The sequence below is a fragment of the Schistocerca gregaria genome, chromosome 1 (genome assembly GCF_023897955.1).
Source record: "Schistocerca gregaria isolate iqSchGreg1 chromosome 1, iqSchGreg1.2, whole genome shotgun sequence".
In the NCBI taxonomy this organism is placed as follows: domain Eukaryota; kingdom Metazoa; phylum Arthropoda; class Insecta; order Orthoptera; family Acrididae; genus Schistocerca; species Schistocerca gregaria.
The window spans coordinates 1,196,535,056-1,196,551,408 of NC_064920.1; the positions used below are offsets into that span (position 1 = coordinate 1,196,535,056).

Here is a 16,353-nt window from a genome sequence, read left to right on the forward strand (position 1 = left end):
CGTGTGTCCACATTTCCACTTAGGTGAAATGTTGATCATCACTGAAAACAACACAATCAAGAAAATCTACGTGATACAGTAACAGTTCGTTTGCACAGCCACAGCCGTAGGTACACAGTCTTCAAAGGCTTGCCGCCGGATGACGTCGTGGAATTTGCGCAACATCATCCCGCGGCACACCCCTGAAGATTATTCAGGACGTATCTGTCGGGAAAGCTTGAAAAATCACATAGTCGTAGGCTTCAGAGCTTGTAAAGATGTTTGTGCTGCTCTTTCATCTGATGTATTATTGATAAGTGTACGATGAATGTAATACACTTGCTACAAAGCCTTAAAACCCCGACACTCATTTTGGAACACCCAGTATACATAAACATCAATCCGTAGGAAATTATGAAGCAGACAAACATCTTGAGCTATCACGTCGATTTTATTCGTGTCACAATTTGTTGAAGTATCCTGCACCTGGATCTTTCCATTTCTTACACGAAAAATGGAAGTTTTAATGGGAAACAAAGTAGAGAGAAGGTTGTAGCTCTGATTCATTTACATACATAATACGTATACTGTTTAAAGTCAGAATATCTTCATCGTCCTTCTATTGGGGTTGATTCCCAAGCTTCCAACGTACTGCCGTAAACCTACCACGCTACGAGTTTCAGTCATGTCACTAGTCTAACCTCGCCTAACGGTGATATTAAATGTCGAATTATTGGCCAACAGAGTTAAAATTCAGGTGTCAATAAACTGTCGCTACACGAGTCATTAGGCGTAAAATCTTGTCTTTCAGGATATGTTTTAAGAAAATCACAGGGTCCCACGCCTTATCCCGTTGAAAACTGCCATCGCGATTAATAAGATCTTCCGCAATCTTCATTCCACAGATTCTTTCATAACTCAGTTCCGGAAGGATCTTGTCATGCGGAGATACAGTGCTTCACTATGGCTGATTTAATGGTCTGCAAAAGGTGAGTGTGGCAATAACGCTTTACGCACCTTTGACGTCCTATTACTAGGTGTTTTGTGTGGCATGGTATTCTGCGTACTCCAGCCTTCCGCAAACCCATATAATTCTTTACCGATCCGAGAAGAGCACAGGTCTTTGTAGGTGGTCGGAAAATTACTTTAACATAGTGCTTCTTTAGGATTCTGCCTAAGTTCGACGAAATATTGCCAACATATGGGAAGATCACCCTGGACTTGTCGTTCTCCTAAAACTGCGCTGATCTGATGTGGAGAACTATTCAGTTCCTTTGAAAGGCTGATTCTATCAGACACAACGTGTGTCCGGTGTACCAACGTTGGAAGAACGCCCATACCGAAGAGTGGTGGCAGCTAGACGCCTGTAAATACAGGTCCGTATGAGTGGGTTTAGGACAAACGGAATCCCCTAACGACGTATCCACTTTCCCCTAACACATTTACAAACGGTAGACAGCCGTCTTTTTCAACTTCAGCTAGCTAACTGTTAGTGTTACATCAATCGGGATGACAGCTTCCTGCTGGATAAGGCGTGGGATCCGGTGATTTCTCTAATATCTTTAGAAAGAAAACATTTTATCCCTAATGATGCGTCTAGCGATAGTTAACCCTTTCAGGGGAAGCGGTTCCGTTTGAAACCACCAACAATTTTCTCACTCTGTGGCAAAAGGGCAGTGGCTACAATTGGGGACACAATTCAGCAGCCTAGTTGGTGCTGCCCTCTAGCGACTGTCACTGGAGCCGCTTCAGAATCTGTAAATATTAGCAAAAAGTGAGGCGAGTTGGATAGCCATTTTTGTACGCTGCGCGCGAACGTCTTTGTTCTCAAATTGTGACTGTATTCTTCTGTATTAAGTAACTTTTATGCATGTATTAAATGCAGAATAATGTTCTGTTTACATAATACTATATGTACCGCAATTTCCGTGAATGCTGTGGTGGTTCCATTTGAAACCACTACTCCTGTAACGGCAGTATTAGTAGGTGTGACGAAATAAGCGCCAAACGAAAAAACTACAAAGAACGAAACTTGTCTAGCTTGAAGGGGGAAACCAGATGGCGCTATGGTTGGTCCACTAGATGGCGCTGCTAGAGGTCAAACGGGTATCAACTGCGATTTTGCTAGAGGTCAAACGGGTATCAACTGCGATTTTTTAAATAGGAACCCCCATTTTGTATTAGATATTCGCGTAGAAAATAAAGAAATGTGAATGTTTTAGTTGGACCACTTTTTCGCTTTGTGATAGATGGCGCTGTAATAGTCACAACCATATGGCTCACAATTTTAGACGACCAGTTGGCAACAGGTAGGTTTTTTAAATTAAAATACAGAACATTTTATTTCGGTTGTTCCAATGTGATACATGTACCTTTGTGAACGTATGCTGTTACAGCGTGATTACCTGTAAATACCACTTAAATGCATAAATGTCAAAATGATGTCCGTCAACCTCAATGCATTTGCCAATACGTGTAACGACTTTCCTCTCAACAGCGAGGTTCGCCTTCCGTAATGTTCGCACGTGCATTGACAATGCGCTGACGCATGTTCTCAGGTGTTGTCGGTGGATCGCGATGGCAAATATCCTTAAACTTTCCCCACAATGGTGTTTCGACAACCGATCCACCTGTCATGAAATATGCTATTCAATACCGCGTCAACCGCACGCGAGCTATGTGCCGGCATCCATGATGTTGGAAGCACATCGCCATTCTGTCATGCAGTGAAACATCTTGTAGTAACATCGGTACAACATTACCTAGGAAATCAGGATACATTGCACCATTTAGATTGCCATCGATAAAATGGGGGACAATTATCTTTCTCCCATAATCCCGGACCGTACATTAACCCACCAAGGTCGCTGATGTTCCACTTGTCGCAGCCATCGTGGATTTTCCGTTGCCGAATAGTGCATATTATGCCACTTTATGTCAACGCTGACGGTGACTGACGCTTCGTCGCTAAATGGAACGCTTGCAAAAAGTCTGCCATCGTCCCGTAATTTCTCTTGAGCCCAGCGACAGAACTGTACACGATGTTCAAAGTCGTCGCTATGCAATTCCTTGTGCATAGAAATATGGTACGTGTGCAATCGATGTTGATGTAGCATTCTGAACACCGACGTTTTTGAGAATCCCGATTTTCGCGCAGTTTTGTCTGCTACTGGTGTGCGGATTAGCCGCGACAGCAGCGAAAACGGTACTTGGGCATCATCATTTGTTGCAGGTCGTGGTTGACGTTTCACATGCGGGTGAAGACTTCCCGTTGCCTTAAATAACGTCACTATCCGGCGAGCGGTCCGGACACTTGGATGATGTCGTCCAGGATACGGAGCAGCATACATAGCACACGCCCGTTGGGCACTTTGATCACAGTAGCCGTACATCAACACGATATTGACCTTTTCCGCAATTGGTAAACGGTCCATCCTAACACGGGTAATGTACCACGAAGCAAATACCGTCCGCACTGGCGGAATGTTGCGTGATACCACGTACTTATACGTTTGTGACTATTACAGCGCCATCTATCACAAAGCGAAAAAAGTGGTCGAACTAAAAAAATTCATATTTCTTTACGCACTACACGAATATGTAATAAAAAAAACTGGGGTTCCTATTTAAAAAAAACACAGTTGATATAGATTTGACCTATGGCAGCGCCATCTAGCGGGCCAACCATAGCGCCATCTGCTTTCCCCCTTGAAGCTAGACGAGTCTCGTTCCTTGTAGTTTTTCCGTTTGATGATTATTTCGTGAGATATTTGGCCTGGTCACTATCAATGGACCACCTTGTATAGTAGGTACATGTGGGATGTGTAGAAGAAAGACATAGCAGCGATCATTTGTACCACGTGTAGCACGCACGCTACGGAAACGTTGCTGCTGTCACAAAGCTTTGTACGCGCGCTATTGGCAATATCGGACACAGCAGCGGTGCCGCAATGTCGACGCCGCAGGGAAACGATGCCGTGGGAACAGAGCTGTGCGGGCCGGCGCTTGCTTCCTGCAGAGCTGCTACGACACGGCCACTGGACCGCGCTGAGAACGTCTCAGCCCCCTCAGTTTAGGCGACAATGAGTCGGCACGGAGCGATGAACCGCGGAGCGTCAGCTGACTGCGCGGACCGCTATGCTATGCTATGACAGAGCCGCGCAAAAACCGCCGCGCCGGCCGCCGGGGACCGCTCTTCCCTGTACGCGTATTGTGTGGACGGCGCGAGCGCACAATAGCCTCCCTTCAGACGCTGTCGTGGAAACACCCAAATAATTGCCCGCGGCACTGGGAAGACTCCTCAGGTCGAGAACGTGTCCGTACTGGAACGACAGACAGACAGACAGACAATAGGTAACTGTAGGACAAACTTATCAACACCAACTCGTTCTTACAATGGTCATCAGGTACAACCAAGAATAAAAAAAATAATAATGAAATGAATGGTGGGAAGGAAGGGAAATTTGGTTTTAATGTCCGCTGGACAACGACGTCATTAGATACATTAAGAGAGCTCGAAGTGGGGAAGGAAATCAACCGCGTCCTTTTCAGGTAAATGGCTGGTTCAAATGGCTCTAATGACTACGGGACTTAACTTCTGAGGTCATCAGTCCCCTAGAACTTAGAACTACTTAAACCTAACTAACCTAAGGACATCACACACATACATGCCCGAGGCAGGATTCGAACCTGCGACCGTAGTGGTCGCGCGGTTCCAGACTGAAGCGCCTAGAACTGCCGGCCTCAGGTAAATCATACCGGCATTCACCTTAAGCCATTTGGGGAAAACGTGCGAAATCTAAAACTTCAGGGGCGTACAAAGATTTGAATCGTCATCCTCCATACAGCGAGCCCAGAGTCTGAACTGTTAGGGAAATTGGAGATTTCTGTTTCCTTTCACGATACTAATGGAAACATAATTACAATAGCACCAGCCGGCCGGAGTGGCCGAGCGGCTCTAGGCGCTTCAGTCTGGAACCGCGCGACGGATACGGTCGTAGGTTCGAATCTTGCCTCGGGCATGGATGGATGTGTGTGATGTCGTTAGGTTAGTTAGGTTTAAGTAATTCTAAGTTCTAGGGGACTGATGACCTCAGAAGTTGAGTCCCACAGTGCTCAGAGCCATTTGATTTGCAATAGCATCAACCAAAGCTCAGTTCCAGTTCCGAAAGTGTCAAAAGTGGAACTGATAGCAGGCACTGATGAACTGCATACTTTAAGACTCTGATATTGCGGAGAAAGGTAGAAATTACTACACTTTTATACGGCAGGAATGTATTATAGGAAAATGTAAAATTTTCTCAAACTCCTCTTACAGCCAGCACCAAGCCAAGGCGAGCCAGCCCAACGCTCCATAGCAATCAGAACGATTAACATGCAGAAAGCTGACTTTGCAAATAGCGGCGAGCGAAAGGCCCGAGTCCTAAACTCAGCAACACGTCCTCAACGAAGAGAAGACATAACGTCATTTTAACAGCACAGCGTTATTCCGCATGAAAGAACAAAAGTTTCACAAAAACACCTATCAGCCTGCTGATATCGCCGAAAGGCAACAAGCTGAAGCCTTACAAGCGAAATAGTGGGGTTGTGAAGACTGCTGATGAGCCTGGAAAAGGCCACATACGGTCATCGCTGGCCACGCGTAACATCACTGCCTCAGACGAGCAGCAGTAAATACTCGGGCTTCCCAGCCTTTTGAGGAGTTACGTTGCAGTAGGCCAGCCACGACACTGAACCTGTGACAAACTGCTACCGTTCGCCAAGATGACTGCTGCCTTCGCACCTGCTACCTGGCTCGTCTCCTGTACCGTTCGATGTGAGCTGCCAGCCTCCCCATTACTGGTGAGAAGACTTGGCAGACTTCAAGTTCTGCCTCGCTAAGCCGAACTGATGGCGTTAGGCGCACAGTTCACCTGTAGCAGTATCCGGGAGGCCGCTAACAGCTGCTGCCCCAGACTAGTAACTGTGCGCAGTCGTCGACTTCCCTGGTCTACCTTTGTGGAAGGGCTATGCTGCTGCCCATCTCCACAAAGTGTAGGACTGGTGCCGAAATTAGCCGAGCACACTGCTTCAATGTCCACGAGAGTGCTCAGGTGAAACGCAGCCGCTTTCCTAGGCAGCGACGCCTGCAGTACGGGCTACAGCGCGTGTAGTAATCAGAGCGACAAACAGGCTGGAAGTCGGCATTGCCAAAAGCAGAGAAAACCCAGAAGATGTATTCTCACCTCAGCGAGAGCTGCCGTCCACCGAACGCCGTGCCGAAGCACCTGTGGCGATGTCTTTTAAAGATTTCTGAGACACCGTCAGGCTGTGCCGTGTGCTGTCACTGGCCTAGCCTGGCCACAGAGAATAAGACACTGTTGTAAACTTCAAAGTAATGAACGCTCTTCCCGGTAATGCTGTACCATTAGCCCCTGATTGTGCAGACTGGCCTGCTCCACTGCAGCCCACACTCCGTCATTTCAATAACAGTTGGGGTTCCAATGGTCCCTATGATATTTTGGTCAGTTTAAGCAAATATTTTCATACTTAAGGAGCATTCAAATGATAAGTGAACACTCGCCACAACGGACCGTGCAATGATTCCATAAGAAAGATATTTATTCCACTGGGAGACGTCACGACCAATTCCTGTTTCGTAGTGTGCCGTCTGACGCTGACGAATACGCAACACACACAGTCTTGCTCTTTCTCGTCCGACTGAAACTGACATCCATGCAAGTCTTTCCTCAGGTCGCCTAAAATGTGAAAATCGCACGTTGAATATCAGGACTGTACAGAGAATGTAGTGTTTCCCAACCAAATCGCTGAGACATACCGTTTGTCCGACTGGCAGTGTGGGGGCAGGCGTCTTCGCGCAACAGGATGCGCACACACCACTGCCACAAATACAGGGTGGCGCACGAAATGTGTTACCAATTGTTTCTTTCACAATTTACGACGCACATTAGATATCCCGCTGGGATCTCTACAGCATTACCAGCAGAGCTTGGAAAAACAAATGAGTTACGAAATGACGTGTAATTCACGATACTGCCGCTAGGAGATTAGTAAGCAGCAATGGCTGACAATGGAAGACTGACGACACAGCAAAGATCGGCAATTGTGTTACTTTTTCATGAAACGAAAAGCCTTGTTGTGACTCAGAGGCGTTTTCGACACCGGTTTAATACACGATGGGTCGCTTGCAAGAAGACCATCCACAGGTGGTACAGGAAAGAACAGTATTGGAAGTGAAGCGACCTCGTTCTACGCCTGTTTGTTCGCCGGAGAACATTGAAGCGGTACGAGTTGCTGTACAGAGAAGTCCCGGGAAATCGTGTAGAAAGGCAGCAGTGGTACTGGGAATATCCAGACGCTCCGTTCAACGCATTCTTAAAAGTGACCTCCATATGTAGCCCTATAAGATGACCTGTTCATAGAAGCTCACTGAAGAACACAAGCACGTTTGCTCAGTGGGCGGAGGACAGGGAGAAACTATCAACAACGTTTAGTTTTCAGACGAGCCGCATTTTCATTTAGACGGTGTGATTAACAAACAAAATGTACGCTTTTGGGCCACTGAAAACCCACAAGCGCTTCATGAACGACAACATAATGCTCCGAGGATTACAGCGTGGGCAGTAATTTCCAGTCACGGATTTACTGGACTGATTTTCTTTGAAGAAACAGTCAACAGCGAGCGTTATTTGAGCATGCTTCGCAATAGCTTCATTCCACAGGCTCTTGCTACTGCCTTCCCCTTCAACACGCAGAGGTTCATGCAAGATGGAGCAAGGCCACATACTGCAAACACTGTGTTGGAGTTTTTACACAAGTATTTCGACATGCGGATCATCTCACTCAGGTTTCCAGGTGGACAAAATTGGCCCACCAATAGTCTAGACCTCAATCCATGTAACTTTTTTCTTTGGGGGTACGTGAAGGAAAAAATTTTCCCGAAACGTCCACGTGATTTAATGGAGCTCAGAAGACTTATTCTTCAAGCTTGCAGTGAAATTACGGAAGACATGTGCCGTAGGGTAATCAGGAACTTCAGTGTTCGTTTGAAGGAAGTTAGGAAACGAAATGGTGGACATATTGAGCATGTGCTGAGTCAGAACAAATCTCCATGGACGGCTCTTCATTGTAGTATATGTTCCTTTCAGATTGTATTGACAATAAAGTTTATATTCAAAAACAAAATGGTAACACATTTCGTGCGCCATGCTGTATTTGCCCTCGATCGTTTAGATTTTTTTTAATATATATTTCAGGCAGGAAAATATCTCGGCTCATGAGTTCAAAATCTTAAATTGAATGTTACAATGTCCCTAATGCAGCTGCATCCACAAGAATACCACCCATGCTTCAATGGCATCTCTTTGTTTCTCTTTCTGGCAGTCAGCTAGATCAACAAGTAATTCTGAAGACAAATGTGTACGGTTAACTCAAGTTATTTCTTCACGTGATCATCATCAAGCATTTGGCAGCCACTTCTGGCTAAAATATTCCTTCTAATTAGTCTGTGCATTATGTCTTCTCGGATATTCATCCATGTTGCTCTGCCTCGTTTCAAATGTTGGTTACCCGCCTTCCAGTATGTTACTCTCAGTCTTTCCTTTTCTTTTCTTTTGGAATTTACCGCAAAACATCTTGGGCCCATCTACAGACCATCCACCTGGCTCTATGACCAACATACTTCCAGTCAATGTTTATTCCATTCACAGTTATACCTTTCATAAAACTTTGTTTCCCGATTCATTTGGTTGTCTTCCCCCCTTGTTCCGCGCTGGAGGAAGGCCATACAACGGGTTGGAGATCACGTGGAAAACTTGGGTATGTAATTCTCTTTATGTTCAATAAAGAACTGTTGATGAAAAAAATGCGACATCACCCTCAGTCTCGGGGAGGCTTCAAACAGCAGGGTGTCGAAACATGCGAGAAGAAGGCCAGAGCTCAAAAGTTCACGTGAGGTGTGTGTGGCGGGTTAATGATGTCATATTAGACCAAATTTCTCCTCAATCCTGGCCAACGCCACCGTGGACGTGTAACACGATGGGGAGGTCGTCGCAGCCCCTCTTACCTCCCTTTCACCATTTCCTTTGAGGCCTCCATAAAGGTGGTTAGAACCGCGACGCCCAGAGTTGACATCGCGTAGTTTTCATATAGGGGTGCGTGGAAAACATTTCAGACACATCACTTCTCAGAATCGACACGAAAAAACCTCACGGAGTGGTATAAAGGGCGTTAAAAAAACACCCCTTCCTTTGAGGCGTTGATTCGCACGCCTTTTGTGGTCGAAAACGACATTTCACAGTGCGACACTGCTGACACCCCACGGACGCTTCAACTCCTCTCTACAGACATCGCGGGCCAGCAACTCTACTGACCGTGATCGCACCCCTTTGGAGTATAGTGCATCGGCAACCTTTGCTGTGATCTGCAATGTGGAACCAGAACGGAGTATTCAGACACATTCGACGAAATTTGAATGCGATCCGAAACTACGAAGTATTCTTATCCTTTTTCAGCCGTCTTGTGTTGCGCCGTCCTGCGGCATGATCAGGAAGGGTGTGACATTGAGACATCCGCGACTAAAACGGCGAAGCGTCCCCCTACCACCACCCAGTCCGGCTACACTCTCAGTCGCAGTGACACCCGCCCAAGTTTGTTGACAGCTCTCCATTTCGGCATGTCTCACATGTTTTCTTTGTGCACGTACATTTTTAAAGTGCTCAACAAACTTGGCCGGGTGTCATGACAATGTTGCCTAACGGAGGGTTATTGGAGCGCGTTTTGCCGTTTTATTAATATATGTGTCAATGACGTACCCCTCCATGATCGTGCCACAGAAGAGCACAAAACAGGAAGGCTGAAAAAGAATAAGCACACTGTACACTTTAGAGAAGGTTTGAAGCGTCCGTGGACTGTCAGCACTGTCAAAGTAGATTATGACGAACGTTGCCCTGTTGCTAATCGCAGTGTGAATTTTCGTTTCCGGCCGCAGAATGTGCCGGAATCAACGTCTCGATGGAGAATATGGTTTGGCGCCCCGCCCTCATGCCATCTCCTGAGGCCTTTTCGTGTGGATTCCGAGCGGCAGTGTGCTTGAAACCATTTCCTCACCGACACATTAGAAACCGCGTTATTTCAACGCTGCGTGTCGCGGTTCTGATCTCCGTCGCAGGGGCGTCAATAGTGGGGGTAAAACGTGAGTAAGAGGTGGTGCGACGACCTTCTCATCGTGTGGCGCATCCACGGTGTCGTTGGGCAGAACTGTGGTGAGGTTTGGCGGCAATCTGACATCCTCAACCAACCGCCATCCGCTGACTCTTTATGACGGCGCCAAAGTCGCTCCTCCGCAACGCTCGCTGGAAGGTTATTCCAATCTCGTATAGCGCGCGGAAAGAACATGAACTTCTGAACTCTAGCCTTTTTGCCCGGATGCGTCGACACACTACTGTCTGAAGCGTTGCCGAACCCGAATGTGACGTCGCAGGGCGCCACACTTTTGCGTCATTACAGAGGAAGGTTCTACGGACGTTTCAGCAAAATTTTGGGCTACTACCTCGCAATGGGATAAAAATACTGGGTTTCGATGAAGTGGTGCTTTAATTGTGTTGCGCACTGTAGTTTTATGTGATCGTTCCAGATTGCGTCGCTCCGGACGCATCGTCGTCGACATTTTACGGCTGGGACTGATCCCAGTGATTAAGCATCACTTGTGTAATCGAACACTAACGGATCTCTCCTGCTGTTCATGTACAGTACTCTAAATTTATTTACGTTGGAGATCAACTGGCAGCACGTGCTCCAGTCAGAACTCCTCAGCAGTTTTTGTGGCACTGCAACTTGCCTACGGCATCGTTTCCATGATTTTCCTCTCGAGTCCTCCAGCTCCCCCTGTACACGATAGTGCCGGCGCCTGCTGCTACCAGCAGTGGCGACTCCTGGATGAGGGCGAGACCATCACGCAGCTTGATCGTGGCAGTAGGCAGCGGGGCCGCCGTGCCGCTCGCCGGCTGGGCTGCCACTCGGCCGCTGCCGCCCACGCCCTCTCCTGGTGACAACGTAATTCCCGTCCGCGCTAACGAGCGCCGGCCCGCCAGAGCGGCTGCGCTTCCACGAAGCCGGCGCGCCTGATTAGTCGGCCCTGGGCTAATCACCGCCAGCCGCCGACACTTCAAGTCACTCCTCCGCAACGCTGTGTATGCCTCCTGATCCTGTGGCAGTCGAGAGCGACGGTTCCAGCGTCGTCATAGAAAGGCGACTAGAGCCTAGGCTCGTAAAGGAGAAGCAGTAGTTGTGTTGTGGTCGTCGCTTCACACTAGTCTATGCCGTGAAGCCTCTTCATCTCTGCGTGACTACTGCAACCTACATCCATTTGAATGTCCACGACGTAGTCAAGTCATGGTAATTAAGTCATGGTAACCCTCACAATTGCGTGCCTCAACGATACAGATAGCCGAACCGTAGGTCCCACGAAAACGGAGGGGTATTTGTGAGAACGCCAGACTAAGCTATGGCTCCCGATCAGGGGTAAAATATTCCGGAGTAAAGATATCCCACTTTCGGATCTCTCAGCGGACACTTGACTGAATGTCATCACAAACAAAACTGGCGTTCTATGCGTCAGAGTGCCTCATGTTGGACCTCTTAATCAGGCATGTAGCTTACAAAACTTAAAAACGAAAATGGACTGAAAGACATGACATCAGCAATCTGCATTATTCTTTAAATTTTTTAATAATACTAATAGCAATTAAATATTAAATTACAAGTTCCTGACTGCCGGTTTCGATTTTGTAACAATCATCTTCAGATCACGCTTGTCATCGATAATAACAAGGAATCCCTTGGATGCGGGGCCGCAAAAGGCCAATGACCTTTACAGCAATAGACATCCCACTTATTGTCTGCCACGATACCACAACACTGGATGCCAATGACAACTTGGGACGGCACTGGAGGTATCCAATGGTGAGAGCACCACGAGGCTACGGAGCATAGTTGAACCACAGCTTCTTGCTAGTGGTGTTGATAGACAGCAGAGCAATGGCAACGGCAAACATTGCATTATATCTACAACAACAGTTGAAATTGAAATTTCGTCAGAAAGGAACCCAATGAATTTCGCAGAGTGAGAAGCAAGTGACAGATGAAATGTGAGCATTTGTGCGAGATGAGTCAGTGGAACGTGTGGTGTCATACACACTAATCTGTGCGGACAAGGTACATGAGGAGTACAACTACTATACGTGCTTAACAAGTGAAATTGTTACTGAAACAGGTGTCGAGCCATGTAGTTCACCATCCTTGACGGACAGGGAGTCACAATTGCCGTCTCCAATGAAACGTCGTAAACGATAATCGTTGTCCAAGGAACGAGTACTGAACATAATTATGTAGATGGAACATCATCCGCAGCATAGTAAGAAAATGAAAAGATTTCGAATAAGTGGGCACTGCATAGCGCATAAGGAAAGCCACGGATATTCAGAGGTGGACAAGGCGCACTTGTCACAGAAGCTGGTGTTTGCGCATTTCAGAGATGCTCGATACAATTTACAGGATGTCCACGATAGTCACTTACTACATTACGCACACAAAATTGTGCGCGAGATAGGTTACAGCGCTTTCGTGGGAAGCAGTGGACGGCTGTATAACTTCAAACAGTGCTACAAAACATGAAGACATAGTGAAGTTTTAAACAAAGCGCCAATTTGATGACGCACAGCAAACTGCAGAAACGCCCCGAAAATTTGTAGATGAGATAAACTTATCCATCATTCAGTAAAAATTCCTTTTCAACTCCGACCAATCGGGATTTGAAGAGGAAATGCATGTGAAAGGATTCTGGAAATTACAGTTACCAAGAGAGTTGTATCAAGATCAACTAACATCAATGCGTTAACGCATTTGCATACAATTTCACCAACTGTCAACCTGGATGGTAAATTGACTGAAAAGATATTTATGGTGCTGTGAGAAGATTCTACGTTTCTTTCTCGTGTACGTGGTCTTGCAAGGGCAGCACGAAATATTTATGTCACAACAAGGTAGAGTGGAAAAACTGGTATAAGAGAATTACATCATATGAGCACTGCTTTTGGCCAATAGCTGCTCAAAATAACTCGCTTTTGCTTGGTCCCTGGTCTGCGTATAAAAATCGTACTCCTTTAGCGCAAACTATCCACCCTGAAAAGTGTGTGACACTGTAATTTATACCACCTGGCTCCACACAACAAATTGAGCTTCTGGATGTTTGCTTTTTCCGTGCCTGTAAAACACTATCACACTATCTGCAGCTACGCCTTAAAGGACAGCCAGTTTCACGATAAGCTCCACGACCAGAGTGTTTCGCATTGGGCGGCATGCCATCACATTCCGTCAGTTCCCATCACCCCTTCACATTAATAGTATCCTGTGTGTGTTCTTTAAGAGTGGATACTGAGCTGAACATCCTGCGTGGTTTCTAACTCCCAAGGAGCTCGTCTTCGATCTTGATGGTGCGAGCACTGAGGCACGTCATTTTTTATTCAGTGTTCATCGACTAATAACGTCATCAGAAGATCAAAACGAATTGCAAAACGATTTAGAAAAGATCTCTGAATGGTGCGAAAATTGGCAATTAACCTTAGATAACGAAAAGTGTGAGGTCATCCACATGAGTGCTTAAAGGAATTCATTAAACTTGGATTACACGATAAATCAATCAAATCTAATGGCCTTAAGTTCAACTAAATACCTAAGAATTACAATTACAAACAATTTAAATTGGAAGGAACACATAGAAAATTTGGTGAAACCTAACCAAAGACTGCGTTTTATTGGACAGATATACTAAGGAGACTACGTTTATCCGTGCTCTTTTAGAACACTGCTGCGCGGTGTGGCATCCTTACCAGGTAGGACTGACAGAGTACATCGAAAAAGTTCAAAGAAGGGCAGCACGTTTTGTATTATCACGAAATATGTGAGAGAGTGTCACAGAAATGATGCAGGATTTGGGCTGGACATCAGTTGATGAAGAGATTGCGACGGTATATTCTCACGAAACTCCAATCATCAACTTCCTCCTACGAATGCGGAAATATTTAGTTGACACCGACCTACATGGGGAGAAACGATCACCACGATAAAATAAGGGAAATAAGAGCTCGTACGGAAAGATATGGGTGATCGTTGTTTCCGGCGCGGTATACGAGACTGGAATAATAGAGAATTGTGAAGGTGGTTCGATGAACCCTCTGCCAGGCATTTAAATGTGATTTACAGAGTACCCATGTAGATGTTAATGGTGCTAGTTAATGGTTTGTTTTGAACATTTCTTGAATGTCGACGACGTCCATTTTGTGAAGGGTGCTACATACATCCCGTAGAAGGTTGATCTCTGCAACTCGCGCACACTCATTTTCTGTCACCGTCCTGATAAACATGATGAATCATTTTAAGCTAATATTTTCCTGCCGTAATTGTTAACATTTTCAAATGAGGCTTACTAATGACTGAACTTGCGACCTAGCACTCAGAGGGTCCCTTGTAAATGCCACTCAGATCGTGTTTACTAAGGAATACGTACGCTAGTACAATGTTGGCCGCATCACAGTCAGACTTTTTTGTCAGAAGTACATTCGGAAAAATGACCACGCTTGTACGGCCTTAATCAGTGAGAAAAGTTTAGATGATGTTGCAATTTGAGTGTAACAGAGAGGGAAAAAAATACCTGCGCAGACTATATAGTCTACGCGAGCAAAGCAGCTGACGCTAAGCTAGTAAAACGTACACAACATTAATTACTTATTTGAAAATTATGTTCTTCCTACTCACCTTCAGCTACGCGGGGGCCAGTAATTTTACTCCTATCTTGGTACGCTCGAGTCCGTGAGACAGTGGTGGGATGTGGCAGTCTACATGTCAGACGCAGTGGGTTTCTAAGCATGTGCTTAAGTCCGGTTAAATACCATGCTGAAATTTAGAGCTCTTTGAGTTGTATAGCAGTTAAATACTCACTATTTTGTGGATTTGTAGTCCAAGATCAGTTTCGCATCAGACTTGGTTTATGCTACATAAGTTTCCTATCTTACCTTTGTAGTGAACGTAATAAAATATTTAGCAACTTCCGATCTCCTATACACTGATAAACGCATTTGCAACGTTAGAGAAGGTAGGGCACACTATTGTACCGCTGTGTGAAAGAAACCACGGTTTCTAAACTGTTGAGTATTTTTGTTGCAGATTTGAAAGCGTAGACGCTTATGCGTCGCTTCTTGTAGGACGCATAGTGAAAAAACTGGATTCATTTAAATGTGCGTGGTTAACAAAATGAGAAGTTTCACGTCGCAAAGCCTTGTACTGCAAGAATTGTTACTCTGCAGACTGATAACTTTTGGACGGTACTGATCAGGTACTGTAGTGCAATCTTGTTACAGTGACGTTTCTCCTTTTTCCTTAAAATTTAGTCTGATACATTTTTATTTGATTTTTCTCTTGTTTATTTGCATTTATCACTCACTTTTTTGTCTGTTATACGTGGCAGTCCTGTTTTTTGTGTTAAAGTGGAGACAGTAGCTCCTTGGGCGCACTCCCGACCGATTAGGTCCCACGTTTCGGAGAGGATGGCCTTATGAGCGACGCACCAGCCACACATCCACGCGGCCACCAGTGCCAGACGATCAGACCATGCAGAGGGAGAACGTCGTGGGTCCAGTTCGCTCGATGAGCCATCTGTGGTTCTTTGTTCGCCAGCTCCCTTAGGTAAGACGCATGTGGCATACTAACACCGCTTACAATAATTGGTATGCAGAACGCTCGCTTGCCTGTAAGCAGCCGTGTCGCTCCACTGACAACACCTGACGTCATTGTCTTCAGGCTGCTCGCTATTTGCTTGGACAATAAATATATTATGAGGATTCCGTCTTGAACAAAATACCTGCTGGACAACACGGGGCAGACAGCGCACTGACAGCCGAACAAGCTATTTAAGACGTATGTTTCTTGTTGAATCTCACGGCCACAGCACCGGATAGCATACATTTGTATCCAATATTAACTCCTGTTTTTAAGAATAAAGAAAACTCACTGATGACGGTCTAACATCGTCGAAACATGTATGGTTGAACGAAGCATCATCGGAATACATTCTACTCAAGGCCCAAACACCCGTTCACGCTGCTACCACTGTCACTTACCCCTTCTGCTTGCAGTCGAAGCCTCTGTCGACGAGCATGCGCAGAAGCTCACTGCGCACGCGCTCCGGGTCGTTGCACGTCATCGTCGACACGTTACACACATTCTGCAACAAACAATAGCTCTGTGAACCAAGCACAAAACTCAGCGATAGATAAGGGGAACTTTACTACAACGAACGGCATACAGCAATCATTACTCTTA

General features: G+C 45.9%; 1 protein-coding gene across 3 annotated transcripts in view; it reads right to left on the reverse strand.

Annotated features, from left to right (window-relative positions):
* Positions 1–16,353, reverse strand: part of LOC126284647 (maternal embryonic leucine zipper kinase-like) — a 401,036-nt gene that overhangs the window by 85,973 nt on the left and 298,710 nt on the right. For all 3 annotated transcript variants that reach the window (XM_049983745.1, XM_049983736.1, XM_049983756.1), the window contains one exon: positions 16,152–16,255. In XM_049983745.1, coding sequence (XP_049839702.1) covers positions 16,152–16,255 — 104 coding nt within the window. The remainder of the gene's footprint in view (positions 1–16,151; positions 16,256–16,353) is intronic.